Source organism: Corvus kubaryi, unplaced genomic scaffold (assembly GCF_017639235.1).
Source record: "Corvus kubaryi isolate FWS band 111438036 unplaced genomic scaffold, C.kubaryi_AGA036_p1.0 37387, whole genome shotgun sequence".
NCBI classification, from domain to species: domain Eukaryota; kingdom Metazoa; phylum Chordata; class Aves; order Passeriformes; family Corvidae; genus Corvus; species Corvus kubaryi.
The window spans coordinates 15,443,332-15,461,869 of record NW_024581129.1 but is presented as its reverse complement, the minus strand read 5'-3'; the positions used below and the strand labels follow the sequence as shown (position 1 = coordinate 15,461,869).

Below are 18,538 nucleotides of genomic sequence, written 5' to 3'. Positions count from 1 at the left end.
CTGCAGCGATCCCTCGGCCGCCGGGGTGCCTTCCCAGCGGGTGCCTGTCTCAGCAGGCTGCCAGCTCTGTAGTGATTCAGTGGGAGTGATTCCAGCTCTTGCTCTGCGAGGCAAACCCCAGGCCAGACCAGGAGGAGAGAGACGGGAGGCTCAGAGAGCAGTTCTGCATGGGGCAGCTTTATTAGCCCACACCCCACGAAGGGGAGACCAGGGACGAGTTCTCTGATCCCACAGGGGCAGAGAGCTAGATCTTATAGGGGTACAGGGGTGGGTGTGAGAGGGGAAAAGCCAATGGGTTACAAAGGATCTGCATAGGGTCTCCAAGAGGATCAGGGGTCTATGTCCTCTCCCACTGTAACTGCAAGCCTCTTCCAGGGGGATTCTGCTGGGAGGTTGTGCAATCTCCCTATTTCAGCAGGCCTCCCTCCAGGGCAGAGGCTGGGCATACCCTACACCCTCACTGAGCAGTGTAGTCCAGAAGGACCAGAGACTGGCCTTGCCTGCTGGGAGGAAAGGTCTGATGGGGGTGGCCTTGGCTCATCACCCAGCAGTGAATCCCGAGAGGACGCAGAGCATGTCCTTCCTCTGTATTAGCCAAGCAGGCTTCTGCCTGTGCCTACAAGGAGTCCCCAGCCTGTTCTGAGGTCTTGAGTCCAAGATAAAAATTAAGAAGGGTAAAACCCAGTTCGTGTGTTTGTACACAGACACACAGAGCTGTAGACACGTGCACAGATGTAGAGGTAGGTGTGCACCTGGCATTTGGCAGGTCTGTGCAGCAGCCCCAGTGCCTGGGGGAGCTGGACACCCCCTCTGCCCTCCTGAGACACATCCCTGGCCTCAGGGCTGTCAGACCCAGCTGTGTCCGGGATCATTAGAAGTCTGCTGCCATCTGCCCACAGTCATTCATTTCTATGTTGGTGTAATTTTGGGGATGTCTGAAAAGCAACAGATGAAGAAAAACACAAGATCAGTTGCTCTGCTCTTTTGCACAAGGCAGCTAATCTGCACCTCAGCTTTGAAAAGAAGAGGCTGGATGACATGCACTTAGCAGGCACAGTTTCCTAATGTCTCTGTCAACATTTCAGAGAAAACAGGAGCAGAACAGCTGCTATTCCCTGGCACGTGTACATTAACTTAAAACCACCTTGGTTTCTGAAAGAGCTTCCCTAAATCTGACTTAGGCTATTTAAAAAATTATTTTTAAAAAATAATTATATATATATACTTGGTTTTCTATTCCCCAAATGTATTCTAAGAAATTCCCTCATGTCTAACTCTTGCACATCAGCCCCTTAACCAGTGCTGAAAGAAGAACAGTGAAAATTAATAAAAATAAATCACCTGGGCTGGTTAAATAACCCATCCACTGTAACATTTATTTCAGACAGACGTACAGCCTGAGTGTTCAGCTGCTGTTTGCCTCCTGACCACGTTAGGGAACACCAAGTTATTATTTAAAGTGGTGCCATGTTATAACATGGAAGGTGTTTCCCACCAAGGGAATCCTAAGGTGTCTGTCATTTCCCTCCTGCTCCAAGGAGGAGCTCTTCCCTGTGGCCACAGCATCATGTGTTGTGTGCCACACACCTTCAGCTTTCTGCTCTCCCAGCACAGCATGTTGTCAGTACCACTGATGGCCCTTACACTGACATGCCCAGCATCATCCAGGATTTACTGCTGTTATCTCAACCTCCAGCAGAACCTGCAGTCTGCTCTGTCAGAAACAAAGGGGCTTTGCAAAAAGGAAGGGACTTTGCTGCAAAATGAGGAGCAACATATTGAAATGTCTGAAGGCAGTGTATGTGTTCACCTGAGTGAAGGAGAATGTCCCCATGCAGCAGGTAGAGAGGAGGCCCTGGGGAAGGACAGGGTAGGGGATGCACAGCAGATTCAAGGATGGTTTCTCACCTTTTGATGAAATAAAAAGCCAGGCCAACCAACAATAACAGGAGCAGGAGAGATCCCATGACAAACAGGGCAATTTCCCAGCCCTGGAAGGAAGCTGAGGGAACAAAGGCAGAGAAGAGGCATTACAGCCATGACCTTTCCCAGCACAGGGGGCTGCTAGGAGGTCACAGAATCAGAGTCACAGAATGGGTTGGATTGGGCCATGTTGGGTTGGGTTGAGTTGGAAGGAACCTTTAAAGGCCATCTAGTCCAACCCCCTGCCATGGGCAGGGACACCTTCCACTATCCCACGTTGCTCCAAGCCCTGTCCAACCTGGCCTGGAACACTTTCAGGATGGGGCAGCCACAGCTGCTCTGGGCAACAACAGGTTGGGCTGTCCCAGCCTTCCACTCTTTTTCCCTGCTGCCCACCCTGTGACACCCCAGCTCTGGACAGTTCCAGCCTGGGTGCCAGTAGCTGCTCCCAGCAATTGGGCCTCGGGGCTTCCTGGCTGTGTGAGCAGCTCTGAATGCAAGGGGCTCCCCACTGAAGCCCAGTGGCTTGCCCACATCTCCTCTCGTGGAGACGTGGTCTGACCATGGCCCCAGCCCTGTTCACTGTGCTGGTAGCAGAGTCCCTCCTACTTACCACCATTGTGTGATACCAATGGCACATTTTTGGGGGTGACACACTCAGGACTGGTTTTCAGAACTCTCCCATCCACGGAGAAGGGATGGGGGCTGGCCAGGAATCCCTGGAGCCACGTTTTGATGGACTGCTCCTGCTCTGGCTGCTGAGCCCACACCTGGCCCCAGACCTTCACCAGTGAGCCCACACATGTCAGGTTAAGCTCTGCCAAGAAACAACAGTGCATTTTGGGTGGTCAGAAACCCTCTGGTGTCAGGGATCACGTTGCTCCCATGACTTTGTGCCCTCCTGCTCCCATGCTCTTCACCTTTCTCTCCCCACTGCTCTGAAATCATGCTGCCATGCTGCATCACAGGTCACCTGAGCACATGCTCAACCTTTCTTTTCGTGACAAAAGGGACTTGAGGTTGTTATCCCACCCAATAGAATACTTTTTTAGTACACTTTGTACCTCTACCCACTGGTCAGAATTGACTGAAATTGTTCCACGAGTCAAAAGGGCATTTGGGTGAGGGAGACAGAGCACAGCAGCAAAGTCTTCTCTTCCTTACAAAACCAGCCAAAACCCAGGAGACATTTCTTCCCATCCCTCAAAAGCTGTAGTCCCTAAGGCTTCCAGAAGTGACTATTTGGTCTGGATACTTTGAATAAATATAAGAGTTAGGAACCAGAGTACTCTGGTTCCTACCTCTGCACAGGGCTGTTTGCTTAATGGGTTTAGGTTTGTCTGGCAGACACCAGAAGGATCAGCAGAGACTGTCATTCCTCATGGGCCCTCCAGCTTGGCCTCACGAACAGACCAGGTCAGGTTCTCTCCTGCTCCCCTTGCTGAAATCCCAGTGCCTGCCACTGTTCCTCAAGGTCCCCTCACTCCAGTGCCAGCCTGCAGGGTGGGCTGGAGCAGGGCCTGTCCTGATAAGGCAGCTGTGGATGAGCATTACAGGGAGGAGGGCACTTGAACTGGGCACGAGGAGCCAGGTACCAACCTTGCAGGTAGAGGTCGGAGACACTGCAGGAGCACTCCTCCTCCAAAGAGTTCACCAAGACCCTTCCCAAGCTTTCCAGCATCCTCCTGTGGTGCAGGGTCCACATGGAACAGTCTAGGGGAAGAGGAGATGTGGTTTTTCTGGGTGCAGTTCAGGACTGTTAGTAAGCTCCTGGCTGTGTGCCCCTTCCAAAAGACTTGGCTTCATCCCACCCTCCTCTGCCTCCCACTCTCCTTTGCCTTCTCCTGCCAGGTGAGTCTTTACTTCTGGCCTTCTACCACTGTACAGCAGTTTGGCTCCTTTGGCAGCCTCCTAGGGCTGTGGGGAAGGGCATGTCCCACATCACACCACAAGGGCCAGTACAGAGCAGGCTCTCATGCTGGGAGAGGAGCGAGGGGCCCACTCTTGCCCCTATCAGGAGGATGGAAGACGAATCTCCATTTTGCCAGATCTTGGCTCCCCCAAGCCAATCCAAGTGTGGCCTTTGCAGAGGCTGGGGACACCCCTGTGCATTTCCTTGCTGACTCTGGGTCAGGACTGAGACACAGGAATTTGTTGCCACAGATGAGCTGAGATGGGAGGGTTTGCTGGCAGTTTCCCTGACTGTGTCCCTGCCACCGTGAGAGACTGGAGCAGGGGGTTTCTGCCATTGCTGCAAATCTAACCCTGCAGAAAGAAATCCTGATCAGGGCTCAGCCCGGCCTGAGCAGAGACAAATGAAATATGTGGCCACCTTCATATCATAGAATCATCACAGAATGGTTTGGCTTGGAAGGGACTTTAAAGCTCATCTCATCCCACCCACTGGCATGGGCAGGGACACCTTCCACTAGACCAGGTTCATCCAAGCCCTGTCCAACCAACCTGGCCTTGGACACTTCCAGGGACAGGGCAGCCACAGCTGCTCTGGGCACCCTGTCCCAAGCCCATACAAGCCCATGCTGAAGCTGTAGGTGCAGGTGTTCCCTTGGGATGGCAGCACCACATCCACACATGGGGGTGTGTACCAGTTCTCTCTGGCACCTTTCACAGCAGCCCCTCTCCCATGCCATGGAAAGCTGAGGTCAGCCCCTGTCCCAGCCCTCCCACCCCAGCCTGGTGGGACACCCCACTCCACTCACTGGGTGTGAGGAAGCAGAGGTGGAGATCCGTGGCGAAGGCGTGCTGGGGACAGCTGTTCCGCGCTCCGGGAGAGGGCTCCGAGAGGGCAAACTGCAGTCCTGTGCTGGCATTGCCACAGCGGCTCAGGGACATGGGCCTGTCCCCAGAAGAGTCAAGATTCACCAACATGTCACACACCTCTCTTCCCACCTCCAAATCCCACCCTGGGCCCCAGTTCCTGGCGCTGCTGTGGATGATGGAGACTTGGCTGGAGCTGAAGTCAGCTTTCACAGAGCCATCCTAGAGATGGGTCCAGCCTACCCCTCCAGCTGGAGAATACGTGAGCTTGGCCAGAGCAAACTTATTTGCTCTGACTGGCTTCTGCAGGAGTAAGATTGCTGCCTCATTACAGGCAGACTCCCACACCTAAGAGTTTGTCCTCCAGGATAGAGTTTTCCAAGCTACACAATACCTGCCCCTGCATTTCATTAACCTATTGCTCCCTCTTCACACCAGGAACTTTCCTAGAGAAGTAACCTCACCTGTCACCCTTGCAGGGCACAGTGTAAGCTGGCCCAAGGAAGCCCAGGTGTCCTCCAGCTGTGCCAGGCTCACATGTGTAAACCAAGGCATCCACCAAGTTCTCTGGCATTGCCTTCCTGCCAACAGGAATCCCATTGGTGCTGTACAAAGCAATAGTGCTGGAGCCCTCACTAGGAGCAGAGATGTTCTTGAAGGTCAGGTTTGTCCCATCTGGAAATGCCAGGGAAATAGATGAGATGAACATCTAGATTAGGCTGAACTTTGAGCCTGACTGGACAAGCTGGCAACAAGGAGAACTCCAAGAACAGAAACGAGAAACAAAGTAATGGTTGTGACCGAGGCCAAATAAAGCTGCAAGGAAGCTGCTTGCTGTGAACACGTTTCCAAAAAGATCAAGGTTCCTCTGAGATGCAGTCCTCTTCATGCAGCCCAGACAGAAATGAAGGTGAACATGAGTAAGAATGTGCCAAGGTGAATACGATAAAGGAATGTGCTGACAAAGCACCAGCTGAGGACCAGGAGGAGGCAGCACCACTGCAGGGTTCAGTGAGCATCAGTGAGTATGATGTGAGGGAACAACCCACAGCCCTAGTGGGACCTGCTTCTCCTGAAATCCCCTTGTCTTGGTACCAGCAGGAGGAACTCTTGGTCCTCCCACTCTCCTGCATGGAGAGCTTGGCAGAGGCACAGGGGAGGATTTATCACCTTCTCAGCTGGAGTATGACAGAACAGCCCAGGCAGAACAAATAGAGAAAAAGCAGGAACAAAGGACAGGAAAGGCAAGGCAGAATTGTTCTCCATGTTGTGCACCCTCCTCCATCTGTTTCCTCAAAGCTGCTCAAGCCCTTGCCCGTGTGTTTGAAGACAGACCCATACCAGGTCCATTCCATCAGACTTACCGTGCCCATGTTCTCCATCCAGCACAAACACCAACAGCCCTGTGGCTCCAACAGTGCCCTGCAAAGGGATGCTGGCTTGTGCCTTCCCCTCCTTCCCTGAGAAGAAGACCAAGCTGAGACCTCTGAGGCTGGTGCCAGGCTTCCCCTCCAGCTCCACGAAGCGGATGTGGGCAGCGCCGCTGGCCAGGCACAGCTCACTGATGCGGATGACAGGGCCGCCCAGCACCGTGGAGCTGCTGCAGAAGTTCTCCCCCAGAGGTGTCACCATGGTCACCTGTGGGGAGACACAAAAGCTGTTGCCACCACTGACACTCCTGTTTTATTCAGGTGGAGACACAGCTGCTCACAGCATTACCTCTTGTTCACCTGAACACCTGAGGCTCTCTGGTGAGAAAAGAGGGTATAATCAAAATCACAAAATGGTTTGGGTTGGAAGGGATCTTAAAGCCCATCTCGTCCCACGTGGGCAAGGACACCTTCCACTATCCCAGGTTGCTCCAAGCCCCGTCCAACCTGGCCTTGGACACTGCCAGGGCTGGGGCAGCCACAGTTGCTCTGGGCACCCTGTGCCAGGGCCTCACCACTCTCACAAGGAAGAATTTCTTCCTCATACCCGACCTAAATCTGCCCTCCTTCATCTTAAGGCCATCCCCCCTTGTCCTGTCACTCCAAAACCTTGCCCAAAGTCCCTCTCCAGTTTTCTTGGAGCCCTTTAGACACTGGAAGGGACCCTAAGGTCTCCCCAGAACCTTCTCTTCTCCAGGCTGAACAACCTCAACTCTCTCAGCCTGGCTTCATAGGAGAGGGGCTCCATCCCTCAGAGGATGTCTGTGGAGATCTCATCTGGACTTGTTCCAACAGTTCCATGTCTTTATTTTGCTGGGGGCAGTACAGGACATGGTGATTCTGTCTCACACCAACTGCTCCTCACTTACTATCAGCTCAAGGATTGTCCTGACTGTGGGGTCCCATCACCACACATCCCCATCACCTTTGTCCCATCCTCAGGACTAGGAACACCTCTCTTTCTCTACTGTTGGAAGCACTTCCACACTTGTGTCTACAGTCTGTGGCATCACATCCTTGGGCCCATTACCACTACCAATGCATCTCACTCCTCTTCTACATCTGGAACAGTTTTATTGCCTTAGTTTTGGACATCTCTCTGGCATCAGCAGCAGAGCAGCAAAGCCCTCCCTTACCCAGCTTTGTGTAGGACAAGCAGGCACACTCCACTATACTCCTTCAGGCCACTGTCTAAAACTAGATATTTTGAAATAAAAAGAAGCATCTCAGACGAATTAACACAAATCAATCATACCAGTGCTCAAGGCACATCCTTCACACATCAGCCCTGCAGCAAGCTGGGTTTTAGGGACCTGATATGCTATGCCACACACCCTGGCGGTGGCACTAAAGAGAAGGTGACTCCACACCTGGCTCAGGGTAACCTGAGAGTCCAGGATGCTGCCCAAAAGGGAGCTGGTACCCGACCAACAGGCATGTGAACAGGGCAGGGAGGTGAGGGTGGGCTGGTGGGAGCATCAGCAGATGGCAGGAGGTCGATGTGGCACACCAGAAAACACTGTTCTCCTGAATAAAGGACACACTAAAACATGATCACTGTGGAAGGAGAACAGACATTTGCCCTCCTGGTGACTGGAGGGAGAAAGGACATCTTCCCACCTGGAAGCTGCTCTGGAGTTTTGTGCTCAGGCTGTGGCAGCGGCTCAGAGACTCATCCTGGGTGCTGTGAGAGTCGTTCTCGTAGAGGATGCTCTGCCCTGGCAGCAGCACTCTGAGCAGCTGCTCTGCCTTCTCTGGCACTCGGGATGAGTACACCACGGCATCCAGCAGCCCCCGCGCCGTCACGGCCATGCCCTCTGCGTACAGCGCCGTGCTGCTGTGGTAGAGAGCCACAGCATCTGCCCCATTCTGAATGGTGTTGGGGGGCAGTCTGATCATGGGTGCTGGGCTCATGCTGCTGCTCCCCACCAAGAAGTAACCCAAATTATCTGTGTGGTGTCCAGACAGATCCAGCACCCGGTAGGCCCGGCTGTTTTTCCCATTGTAGAGGACCAGCCAGTATCCCTGGAGGTTGAAGCGTGTCTGCCCAGTGTAGAAAAGTTCAATGTACTCTGCATCCTCTCTTCCCCCGGGGTTGTCTGCGTTCACCTCATTGATGAGTAGCTTGGCCACTTGCACAGAAGGCACTGGAGTCCCTTCGGGTATCTCTGATGGGACCCCTGGAAAGCAAAAATGTCCCAAATATGGGCCTAAGCACTGAGCTCCAAGGAAACAACACAATGTTGCATGGTATTTTGCTGGAATGAGACAAAATTTAGCAGAGGACTGAGGATGTTGGTTCACACTTTTATCATCCATGTCCTTCATAGCCCTTAGAAGAGGAGTCCAGGCAACACACTGGTTAACACCAGCTGTAACAACAGAGCTTGCTGTTAGTCCAGCCATTGAGCAATATGGGCTCTAGTAGCAGGACGTGATGGAATTGGAAGAGATTTTTGCCAGGTTGGGGAAAGGGAAGGAAGGATATTTCCCTCTTCTAGGAGAGCCAGATCCACATGTCCACCCTCAAACACACAGTATCCCCCATCCTGCAAAAATGATCACCAGTACCTGGAGGCACATTCATATCCCTGAGGCAGGACCTTCCTGTTGTGATGTTCCTTCCATCAAAGCTCACAACTCTGGGTGTCTCCAGGAAGGTACTGAAGGCCAGCAGAATGCTGCTCAGCTGCTCCTCTGACCTGGCAGTCAGCAGAGCGGTGAACACAAGCCCCAGGTCCTGGCAGGCTGCTTTTGGCTCTGCAGAGGCAAGCAGAGAACTGCCTCAGTTTCCCCAAGCCACCAAAGACCCACTTTCTCCTGGGAGAGACCCAGAGCTCACCAGCTCATCTCTACCAGAACTGTCCTCATGGTCAGACTGACTTGGGGCAGCTCATCCCATCAACACAGCACTGGGAGTTCTGCCTGTGCCAAGGGGCACCCTGGGACCAAGCCTGTGTCCAGCTCTGGGATCATCAGCACAGGAAGGACATGGATCTGCTGGAGCAAGTCCAGAGGAGGCCACGAAGATGACTTAGAATCACAGAACCATGGAATGGTTTGGGTTGGAAAGGACCTTAAAGACCATATAGTTCCAATCCTCGTACCATGGGCAGGATCATATGGATCAGAAAGACAAGTAGACAACAAATTCCCAGTGGAGATGTCAGTCCTACTGCCACCTCTGTGGCTGCCAATGCCCCAGGCCAGAGCAGCTGGTGGTCTGTGTGCTGAGGGAGCTGGGGATGAGATGCTCTGCAGAATGTGGAGGAACAGCACCACGCTCTGCCCAACCCTGGACATCTCTGTCATCAGCACCAAGATCAAATTAGCTGGATCCAAGCTAGGAGGACACAATGTGAGAGGGAACACTGGGCTGAAGATCAGGACCAGGTGGGCATTATCCACTGGAGGTCCCTAGACTGCTCTGCTCCTGCCCAGCTCACCTCTGAAGTAGGCAGCAGAGACTCCAACACTGCTGGATGCATCGAGGGCCTGGACTAGAGTCAGGAGAATCTCTTCCTGCTTCAGGAGCCACTCCTGGCAATCTAGGAAACAAAGAGCCCACTGTTACCTGGCCAGTGCCACCTTGGTCAAGGGATACAGCTCATCTGGGATGGGTGCAGCTCCACTCCTGCTTATCATCCAGAGGACCCCAAAAGCTTCTCTTCACCCAGTCAGTTGGAGGTGGGAGGGGAGACTGAGGAAGCTCAGCTTGGCATGGGCTGCCATGAAATTTTTGCAGGCAACTGTCAGGTGTCCTGGTTTTGCTTCCTTGGGGGTTAGTTCACACAACCCAGCAGGACTCTGGGTGGTCACCCTGGCTTTGTGCACATGCTCTGGCCCTCAGGAGGTCCTGCAATAGCAACCAATGCCCACCTGCTACATGGAGGCAGAAGGAGAGAGCCTGGCTGAAGTGTTTGTTGGGGCAGTCATTGAACGTGCCAGGGGTGGGCCTGCTGAAGATGAAGGATGTGGAGTCCCGGGTGACAGAGCAGCAGCTGCACTGGCTCATAGACACATTTCCTGGCTGATGTCTGCAAGAGACAAACAGGTAGATGACAGAAAACATGACCTGCCAGCTGGAGACATGAGTGCTCTTCACCCACCAGTCACACATGCCTCCACCAGAGAGTGAAACTGTGTTTGAAATCTTCTCCTTTCACAGGGTTTGGACATACATCCCATCCTCACCAGTACCTCCTTGTCTCACAGAAAAAACCCCAACAGTTCAATAAAAACCTGAGAGAGAGAGCATGAGCTTCATACAACCCTTTCTCTTCTAGCATGGGCTGCATTTTTACTGGTCTGAAGACAGGTAAGGTGGTGCAGACACACTTGTGCTCAGCCTGGCACTACGGGGAAGAGCAGTGCATGCTGCTGGAAAAGCTGAAAAGGCAGCACCTGAGAATGAAATGCTTGAGCAAGAGCCCTCAACTCAAAGGCAAAGATGATGGTCAGAGGCTGGACTAGGTGACCTTTAAAAGTCCCACCCAACCCCAACTCTTCTGTGATTCTGTGAAGTCCCACCATGAGGAGCTGCACAGAGCAGAGCTGCTCAGAGCTCCCTGGGGAAGGAGACCACCTCCCCTGGGACCAGGGCCAATCGAGTCTCAGATGTGGGAGCAAGTGGGAGAAAGGAAGGAATAGGAATGTGCTGTGAATGAGTGGTGACCCTGATGTGGCTGTGGGCTACACCTTCTCCTGATGTGGTTGATCACACTTTAGTCTCAAATCGTGTTTTCACAGGCCCATCCAGAAAGGGTGAATCTCCTCCAGCCACTGAGCCAGGACCTTGGTATGGACAGTTACACCCAGAGGTCAGGTCTGATGCTTGGCCATGCAAACGACAGGCAAGAGTGTGCCCAGATGGTTTTTTGCTTACTGCCTGTCTCTAACACTCCTCACGCCATCTTCAGGCCCTTGGCCCCTCGCTGCCTCTGCTCCTTCACCGCTCCACTGCCCTCTGCCCACTGTGTCCTCTTCCTCTCATTACTAGAACATGCCTAAAATGAGAAGGGAACTGTTCTCACATCTCACAAAAGTCTGAGGATTCTAACATTTCCCCTAACCCACAAAGACAAAAACGAACCCAAAACTAAAAAAGAAAGTGAGTGAACCCAGAATGAACAGTAATCCTGCTTCCAGTCCTTGGTCTGGATGAAACAGGGATTTCCTCTTGGGTCAGGCAAGCAATGCTAAAGTCCCTTTATCACCCTCATTTTGACCTGAAATTCCATCCTGAAGCTAAGAAAAACCTTTTCTAATTGAAAGCAGTACTGGAGAATTTATTAAATTGGCCATTACACTTTCATAAACAATAAAATATTAATGTTACAACCAGCAATCATCTGATCAGGAAATTCCTCCTCAAGTGCTTCATTCTGCAGCTGCACCAGGACCCATGTGGAGAGGGGAATATCTACAGCCTTAGGTGAGGCTGGGACTCAATATTGCCACGAGGAGACCCTGGTCTGGAGGTGGCACTTGTTCTCCCAGTCCTATCAGGGTTTGAGGCACAAGGCTGCAGTGAGCCCACCCGGCAGGAGCAACTCTAGTGTCCGACTGTCCTCCCAGCCCTGCCCAGCAAGCCTCTCACCGCTTTCCCAGGAAGGCAGGTCTGCCAGGGGTCAGGGTCTGCAGCAGCTCCGGGTCCGGTTCCTCACTGCTCGTGTACACAAAGGCATCCAGCAGGCCGGTCTCCAGCAGCGTTTTCCCTGGGACAAAACTGCTGCTGTGGCCTCTGTAGAGGGCAATGGCATTTGGGCCAGCTCTGAGGACAGGACGGGTGGTGTTCTCTGGGAACGGAAGGTCCACTGCACACCGAGGGAAGGAACAACGAGGGCATGTAAGCAACATCTGGGCAATACTCACCAACATCTCAATACTCATCATCTGGAGAGCAGCACACAAGGACTCAGAAGGTGGCTGGGATTGTCTGGTTAGTACAAATTTGGCATCTGCTGCCCCATCTTTCTGCTCACAAACACTTCTCATGTTCACTCAGCCTGAATTTCCCCATTCATGGCCAGTTCCACGATGTGGAGGAGGCTGGAGGGGGAAATCTGAGCAGAGTTCATCCTGCTGTTCTGGTTCTGCGAGCAGAGCGCTGATCCACGTGTGAACAGGCATCCTGGGAAGCCAGCACTGATGGGGCCTTGTCTACAGTAACATTAATTTTTAATTCTAAAAGAGATCTGCACACTCGACTAACCTTTCAGGTAGCAGTTAGTACACAACAGTATTTAAGAATTTACATTTTACTCTAGCATTTAACAGTCCGTGGTTTGTAAAAACACAAACTACACACACATACAGCCAAGGCCCAGGACACCAGCACACAGAATTAAGGCGGAGGTTTGGTGGAGTTTTGCAATTTTATGAGCTTCCTAATTTCTTTCCTTCTATTTACTGTTCCCTTCACAAGCTGTTTCTCCAGGAGGAACTGCTGAGGGCATTCAGAAACAGGCTTCTGGTATTTCAGTACTTCTGGCTCTATAAATGGCTCCAGGGAACAAACATTAAAGAAGGAATTGCAGGAAAGGCAGAAGGGTAAGGAGAAGTGGTTACTCTTTGAGAAGTGCCTACAGACACTTGCATACCAAGGGACAGCCCTGTGCCTCAGTCCTGATGTACCCCTGCCTAGGGAAGCTGTGGCTGCCCCATCCCTGGAAGTGTCCAAGGCCAGGTTGGAAGGTGTTCCTATAGCAGAGGGATGGGACAAGATGAGCTTTAAGGTCCCTCCCAACCCAAACCGTTCAGGGATTCAGTCGAAAGTTTCCACACTGTCAAGGGAGGACTTTTACTCCAGAGCTCTCACAGCTTTAAGTTCTCAGTATGAGGCAGACAAGCTGTTCAAAGACAGGACTAGAAGCTGGGGCCTTTTTACGAGTTTCTGTCCCAAATCTGAAGTGATCAAATTAAATCAGCTTCTCACAGAGTGCTCAGCATGGAGTCACTATAAAAATGCCTTTTAAAATTATTAAAATACAATCACACAGTGTCATTGGGTGGAATGAAGAAAAACTTTCCCCAAACTGCTTGAGACATCTTAACAAAGCCTCATCAGAAAAAAACTCAAAGCCTATCCGCAGTCACCTCCTTGACTAGTATGAGTCTTGAGGAGAGTTAAACACAATCCTTACAAATTTCCTTGTTAGTCTGAAAACTGGTTGTGTTTTCACATTGCTTTCCTTGACCCCCTTGGTTGTTTACTGCTCACAGCTCAACTGAGAGGGAAAATTACAGCGCCTTTCCTGGGGAAAAAACAGAGTCAAAGTGGACAATCAGCTCTTTTACATGTGGTGGAATAATATTTGGTGCCGTTTGAATTGTAAGGAGTTCAACTGTTTAAAAAAGTTTTAGTTGTCGAAGTACTTTAATGGGAACCAGCTTTGTACAGGATGACTGTACTCTCAGAAATCATGAGTCAGTGAGTTACACAAGACATCTGCAGAGTCAGCATCCTCAGCACCTTCTTCTGAGGTGCCCAAAATAATGAAATATTTCTTCCTTCTCTAGTGGCCTGGAAGAAATTGAGAGCACTGGGAGGAAGTTCAGAGGGCAGCTACACACAGCTGGCACACGTGTGACCTGTGCTTGCAGCTGGTGCCATGGAAGCAAAGCCCTTGTGGTTTTTCTAGGAGAGTGTGTATATTTGCTGTGGGTGACCACCATGTTCCACACAGAGAAGGGGGACACTTCCAGGAGATGTAACACAACCAGGAGTGGTGGCAGGGTGGCTGCAGGGCTGGGAGCAGAACTGTGTCTTCCCAAGAAGCAAAGAAAACATGGGCTTGGGACCTCCATCAGGTGCCTAACCTGGGGCTCTGCAGGTCTACCACTGCCACACCACCTCCTCTTGTTTGCCCTGAAAGTGCCTCCTTTTGCTGCCCCTCAGCTCTTGCACCAGGAGGAAGGGTAAGCAATCAAGCCCTGTTCTCTTCCTTAGGGCTGCTCACATCTCTGAAACCTCTGCCAGGGCACTCCTCAGCTTTCCCTTTTCTAAGTTATTTCTTCTGGGGAAGCATTTCCACAGCACTTCCCATCCTAGCTGACCTGACTGAATGCCTCCAATACATCCTTTTGAGACTGATGTATTGAACCACACAAGGCACAGTTAAACATCCAAGCAAACCATGAATTTGTACAGAGGCATAAAAGATGTCCTCTGCTCTTTCCTCTTCTCCTAATAATTTCTGATATTCACTTTGCTTTATATAATTACTTTTTCAATAATTTCAATAATTTGCTTTTTTATTTTTCACTGAGTTCTGAGTCACATTTTCACGGCTCTCTCAGAACGCCAAGCAACAATAAACTCAACAGCATCCCCCAGCCCCGAGCCTGGCTGATCGCTCCTCCAGCCCTGAGCTCGTCACCCACACACGGTCCTTACCTGGGGCTCTGCTGTGTGCTGGGCCGATCAGGAGGAGCCCGTCTGGGGAGGTTTGGCCACAGACATCCATAGTGAAATACATGTCTTTGGTCCGACCATCAATCAGTACCAGGACAATGTCCCTCAGCACGGTGGAGTGGGGACCCTGGAGCTCTATGAACTCAAACTCGCCAGAAGGAGCAGCAGGAAGGACCTCACTGATCAGGACAGCAGATGAGTTCAGCTCAGGAGTCAGGATGCAGTGGTTCTCCCTGCCTGGCGTGGGCACCGCCACTTGGAAGATCCACTGAGAATCTGCCCCACGGCACCTCTCTATTGACTCATCCACAGCCCTGAAGGTGGGGTCCTCCAGGAAAGCCTCTCTGCCAGGGGTCAGCACCCTGACCAGAGTGTCTGCTCTGTCTGTCTTCTTAGTCTTATGGACCAGGGCATCTACCAGTCCATAGCTCGTGACGCTCATGCCCTCTTTGTAGTTCCCTTTTCCATAGTAGAGAGCAATGGCATCAGGGCCATTCTGGATGGTGTTCCTAGGGATCACCAGGGCAGGGTTCAGGGAAGAGGAGCCAATGAGAAAGAGCCCTTGGCTGTTGGTGACTTTGCCCTGGAGGTTCAGCACCTTGTACGCTCGGTTCCCATTGCCGTTGTACAAGACCAGGTAGTAGCCATCCAGGCGGGCTGTTTGCCCACTGGTGTGATAGAGCTCCACAAACTCAGCAGTGTCCACTCCTGGGCTGTCAGCATTGACTTCGTTGATCAGGAGGGTGTGCTCGGTTTCCTGGCCCCTGGCAGGTTTTATAAGATTTTGAGCAGCACCCTTGGGAAAGCAGAGGTACACAAGTACCATGAATCCAATGTGCCAGGTATCTCCCATGGTGAAGGCTGGGATTTTTGTTACAGTTCAAGTCTAGAGAGAGAGCCTGTCCTCCTCTCAGCCACAAACAGGGCACAGGAGGAAGCTACCACAGGCTGTGCAGGACAGGAATGTGCAGCCTCTGACCTGGGTGCTCACTGGCAGAGGCACTGGCAGAGGCAGGCACCCTTCTTCATGGAGTTCAGGTTTGCCAAACAAAACATCAATCCCACACAAATCTGAAGGGTATGGCTTGAACAAGAGATTTCCAGCTCAGGTCCTTTAAATCTGGGGGGAGGATGTGGGAAGAAAGAAGAATTGTGTTAGGAAACATAGAAACACACCAGTGACATTTAACAGCCTTAAAGCCCCATAATTTCCCCTCCGTGTTTCTTCAGAGGTTTGTGCAATGGGGCAAATCCAGAAGTCTGCAGTGTTCAGCATCCTGAGACTTGGGCGAACAATGGAAATTTCAGGTGTCAGTGTTAACAGTTATTTCCCTGAGTCCAATTTATTCCATGGAAATTAACACAAAATGGCACAAAGATGATAGTAACCATCTTCTTCATCAAGGTTCCAACAGGGAAAGAGAGTACAGGTGGATTCCTGTCACACACATGGCAGAGCAGGTCCACTGACCCCCACACCAACCAACCCAGCTGCAGCTCCTGCAGATGCAGAGGCTGTAAAATATGCAGTAGGGATGAACCAGCAATTTAAGATGTTTGGGAGAATAGTGAGATTTGTTTTCCCATTTCCAGAGCTTTTCCCCCAAACATCCATATCATCACCTGCTGAGTTTTGGTGACCTTCCTGGAGCCCTTGGCCAGTAGAGATCAAACCTGGGGAGGGTTCCAGCCCATGCAATGGTACCAGCACAGTAAGGACCTGCTGCCTTCCTGTGCTCCAGGGCCACATCCATGTGAGCAGGACAGATCATGAATGCACCCAACCCTCCAGCTGCTTAAAATCAGGGCTGCTGACCACAGCAGCCCCAAGGCGTGGACGCTTGTGATCTTTTCTAGGTGAGTGCCAACTGCAGTGGGACACAGCATCACATCCTTCAGCTGTGGCTGCAAACGCCCAGGCTGGTGAGCGAGCCTGTGGCCCCATTGCCACGGCCACCTGAGCTGATGCCAGGGCTGGTGTTTCCTCACCGACGTGAGGAATCAGCAGTAACTCCAGAGAATGAAGCTGACAGCAATTCCACAAAGAGCAGGCCCTGACGGAGAGGGGCCCCCCGTGCCTTGGAGGGCCCCACAGCCCCGTGCGCGGCCGCTCTCAGACCACAGAGGGTGGGGAAGCCCCCCCACCACCACCACACACCTTCTGCCTCCCCACCACACACCTTCTGCCTCCCCTACGGACCCAGCCCAGCGCTGTTCTCCCTTCCAGGCGCAGTTCATGCCCAAAATCACCATCAACGTCCCCCTCTGGCAGGCTCTTGCTCCTGCCCAGTCTTCAAAGGAAAAGGAACTGGACCAGATTGTCTCCCCAAATCCACACCCACGAGGTGCCAAATTTCCACCACCTCTCGCTATTTCAGGTAAAGGTAGGAGGAACACACAGGTTGTGCTCCTGTCCAGGGGCGGGCGTGGGACAGAAGAAAACCCACCAGGAATGGGAGAAACAGCAGGATAAAAAATACACAAATCCCCCACAGCTGGGCAAGCTGGAAGGGCAGGGGCGGGACTCTCGAGAGGAGGGGGCAGCTGCCGAAGGGGATGAGAGGAATGGGGACAGGGAGGGGACGGGACAAGCCCCCGGGGGTCGCTCGACCCCACCGGCCGCGCACTCACCACCGCTCGCCGCCGCCGACGGGGCCGGTCCGGGAGGGCGGGGCGGGGGAGGAACGGGAGGAGGAGGCGGTGAACGGGGAGCGGCTCACGGGCTCCGTTCCGAAAGCGAGTTCACTCGTCCCCGTGTCCCAGGAGATCCCGCTCTGGCTTTTCCCAGCTCTTTTCCCGAGGGGGGGTGGGTGGATGGACGGACGATTGGATGTGCTCCCAGAAAGCCAACTGCATCCTGGCTGCGTCCCCGGCTGCGTGGGCAGCCTCTGCTCCACTCCGGTGAATTCCCACTTGCAGAGCTGCCTCTGGAGTCCCAACAGCAGAAGGATGTGGAGCTGCTGGAGCCAGTCCAGAGGAAGCCACGGAGATGCCCAAGGGCTGGTGCCCTTCTGCTCTGGAGCCAGGCTGGGAGAGCTGGGGGTGCTCACGTGGAGAGAAGGAGGAGGAGAACTTAGAAGAGTTCTAAGAAGAGCTCAGAGCCCCTTCCAGTGACTAAAGGGGCTCCAGGAGCGCTGGAGAGAGAGTGTGGACAAGAGCGTGGAGGGACAGGACAAGAGGGAATGGCTTTAAACTGAAAAAGGCAAGATTCAGATGGTGTATTAGGAAAAAATTCTTCCCTGTGAGGGTGGGGAGGCCCTGGCACAGGGTGCCCAGAGAAGCTGTGACTGCCCCTGGATTCCTGGAAGTGTCCAAGGCCAGGTTGGATGGGGCTTGGAGCACCCTGGGCTAGTGGAAGGTGTCCCTGCTCATGGCAGGCTTTTAGAGCAAGATGGTCTTTAAGGTCCCTTCTCACCTAAACCAGTCTGTGATTCTCTGATCTTATGGATGGATGGACAAAGGGATGCTCACTGGTTTCACATCCATTCCCTCATCCCACTGGACTCCCCAGCCAGAACTAGCACAGCTTCCTGGATGACATCGTGTCTGTCCTTGCTCCAGCCTCAGAGGCTGAGCCAGGAGCTGAAGGGCTGCACAGTGGTGCCAGGAGGCTGTGCCCAGCCTGCCCCAGTGACACTGGCAGAGCTTTCCCATGGGACTGTTCCCTACAGCCTCCAAGAGCCGCTGTGCTGTTCCTGCTGCGCAGGATCCAGTGCCCAGCCTGTCTGGGAGCAGAGGGAAGAGCAAACACCATTGCACAGCTCCCAGCATGTCTGGCCAGGGGAGCTTGAAGCCCCTCCAAGCTGCACTGGGATCCTGTTCCCTGGGAGATGGGGAGGGGGCAGGCCTGGCCTTCCTCTTCCTCCCCATCAACTCTCAGGTCGTCCTCCCTGGATCTGCTCGTGGGGCTGCCCAGCGCTGCTCCCTGCATCCCCATATGGGGAGATGTGTGTGACTGTTGCCTCACTGTGCCACACACAGGGACTGGAGG

At 52.8% G+C, this 18,538-nt stretch overlaps 1 protein-coding gene across 2 annotated transcripts; it reads right to left on the bottom strand.

Moving 5' to 3' along the window:
• Positions 1-157: 157 nt before the first annotated feature.
• Positions 158-17,273, bottom strand: LOC121668944. Of its 2 annotated transcripts, XM_042037309.1 has the most exons (14): positions 17,179-17,273; positions 14,530-15,667; positions 11,731-11,947; positions 10,011-10,168; positions 9,578-9,679; positions 8,703-8,891; positions 7,752-8,311; positions 6,066-6,339; positions 5,166-5,376; positions 4,644-4,780; positions 3,523-3,636; positions 2,537-2,740; positions 1,909-2,002; positions 158-935 (listed from the first exon to the last, which is right to left on the bottom strand). In XM_042037309.1, the coding sequence occupies exons 2-14, from the start codon at positions 15,398-15,400 to the stop codon at positions 872-874; spliced, it is 3,195 nt and encodes a 1,064-aa protein (XP_041893243.1). In that variant the 5' UTR covers positions 15,401-15,667; positions 17,179-17,273; the 3' UTR covers positions 158-871. The 2 variants fall into 2 exon arrangements, with proteins under 2 accessions (XP_041893243.1, XP_041893244.1); XM_042037310.1 differs by lacking the exon at positions 8,703-8,891.
• Positions 17,274-18,538: the final 1,265 nt, after the last annotated feature.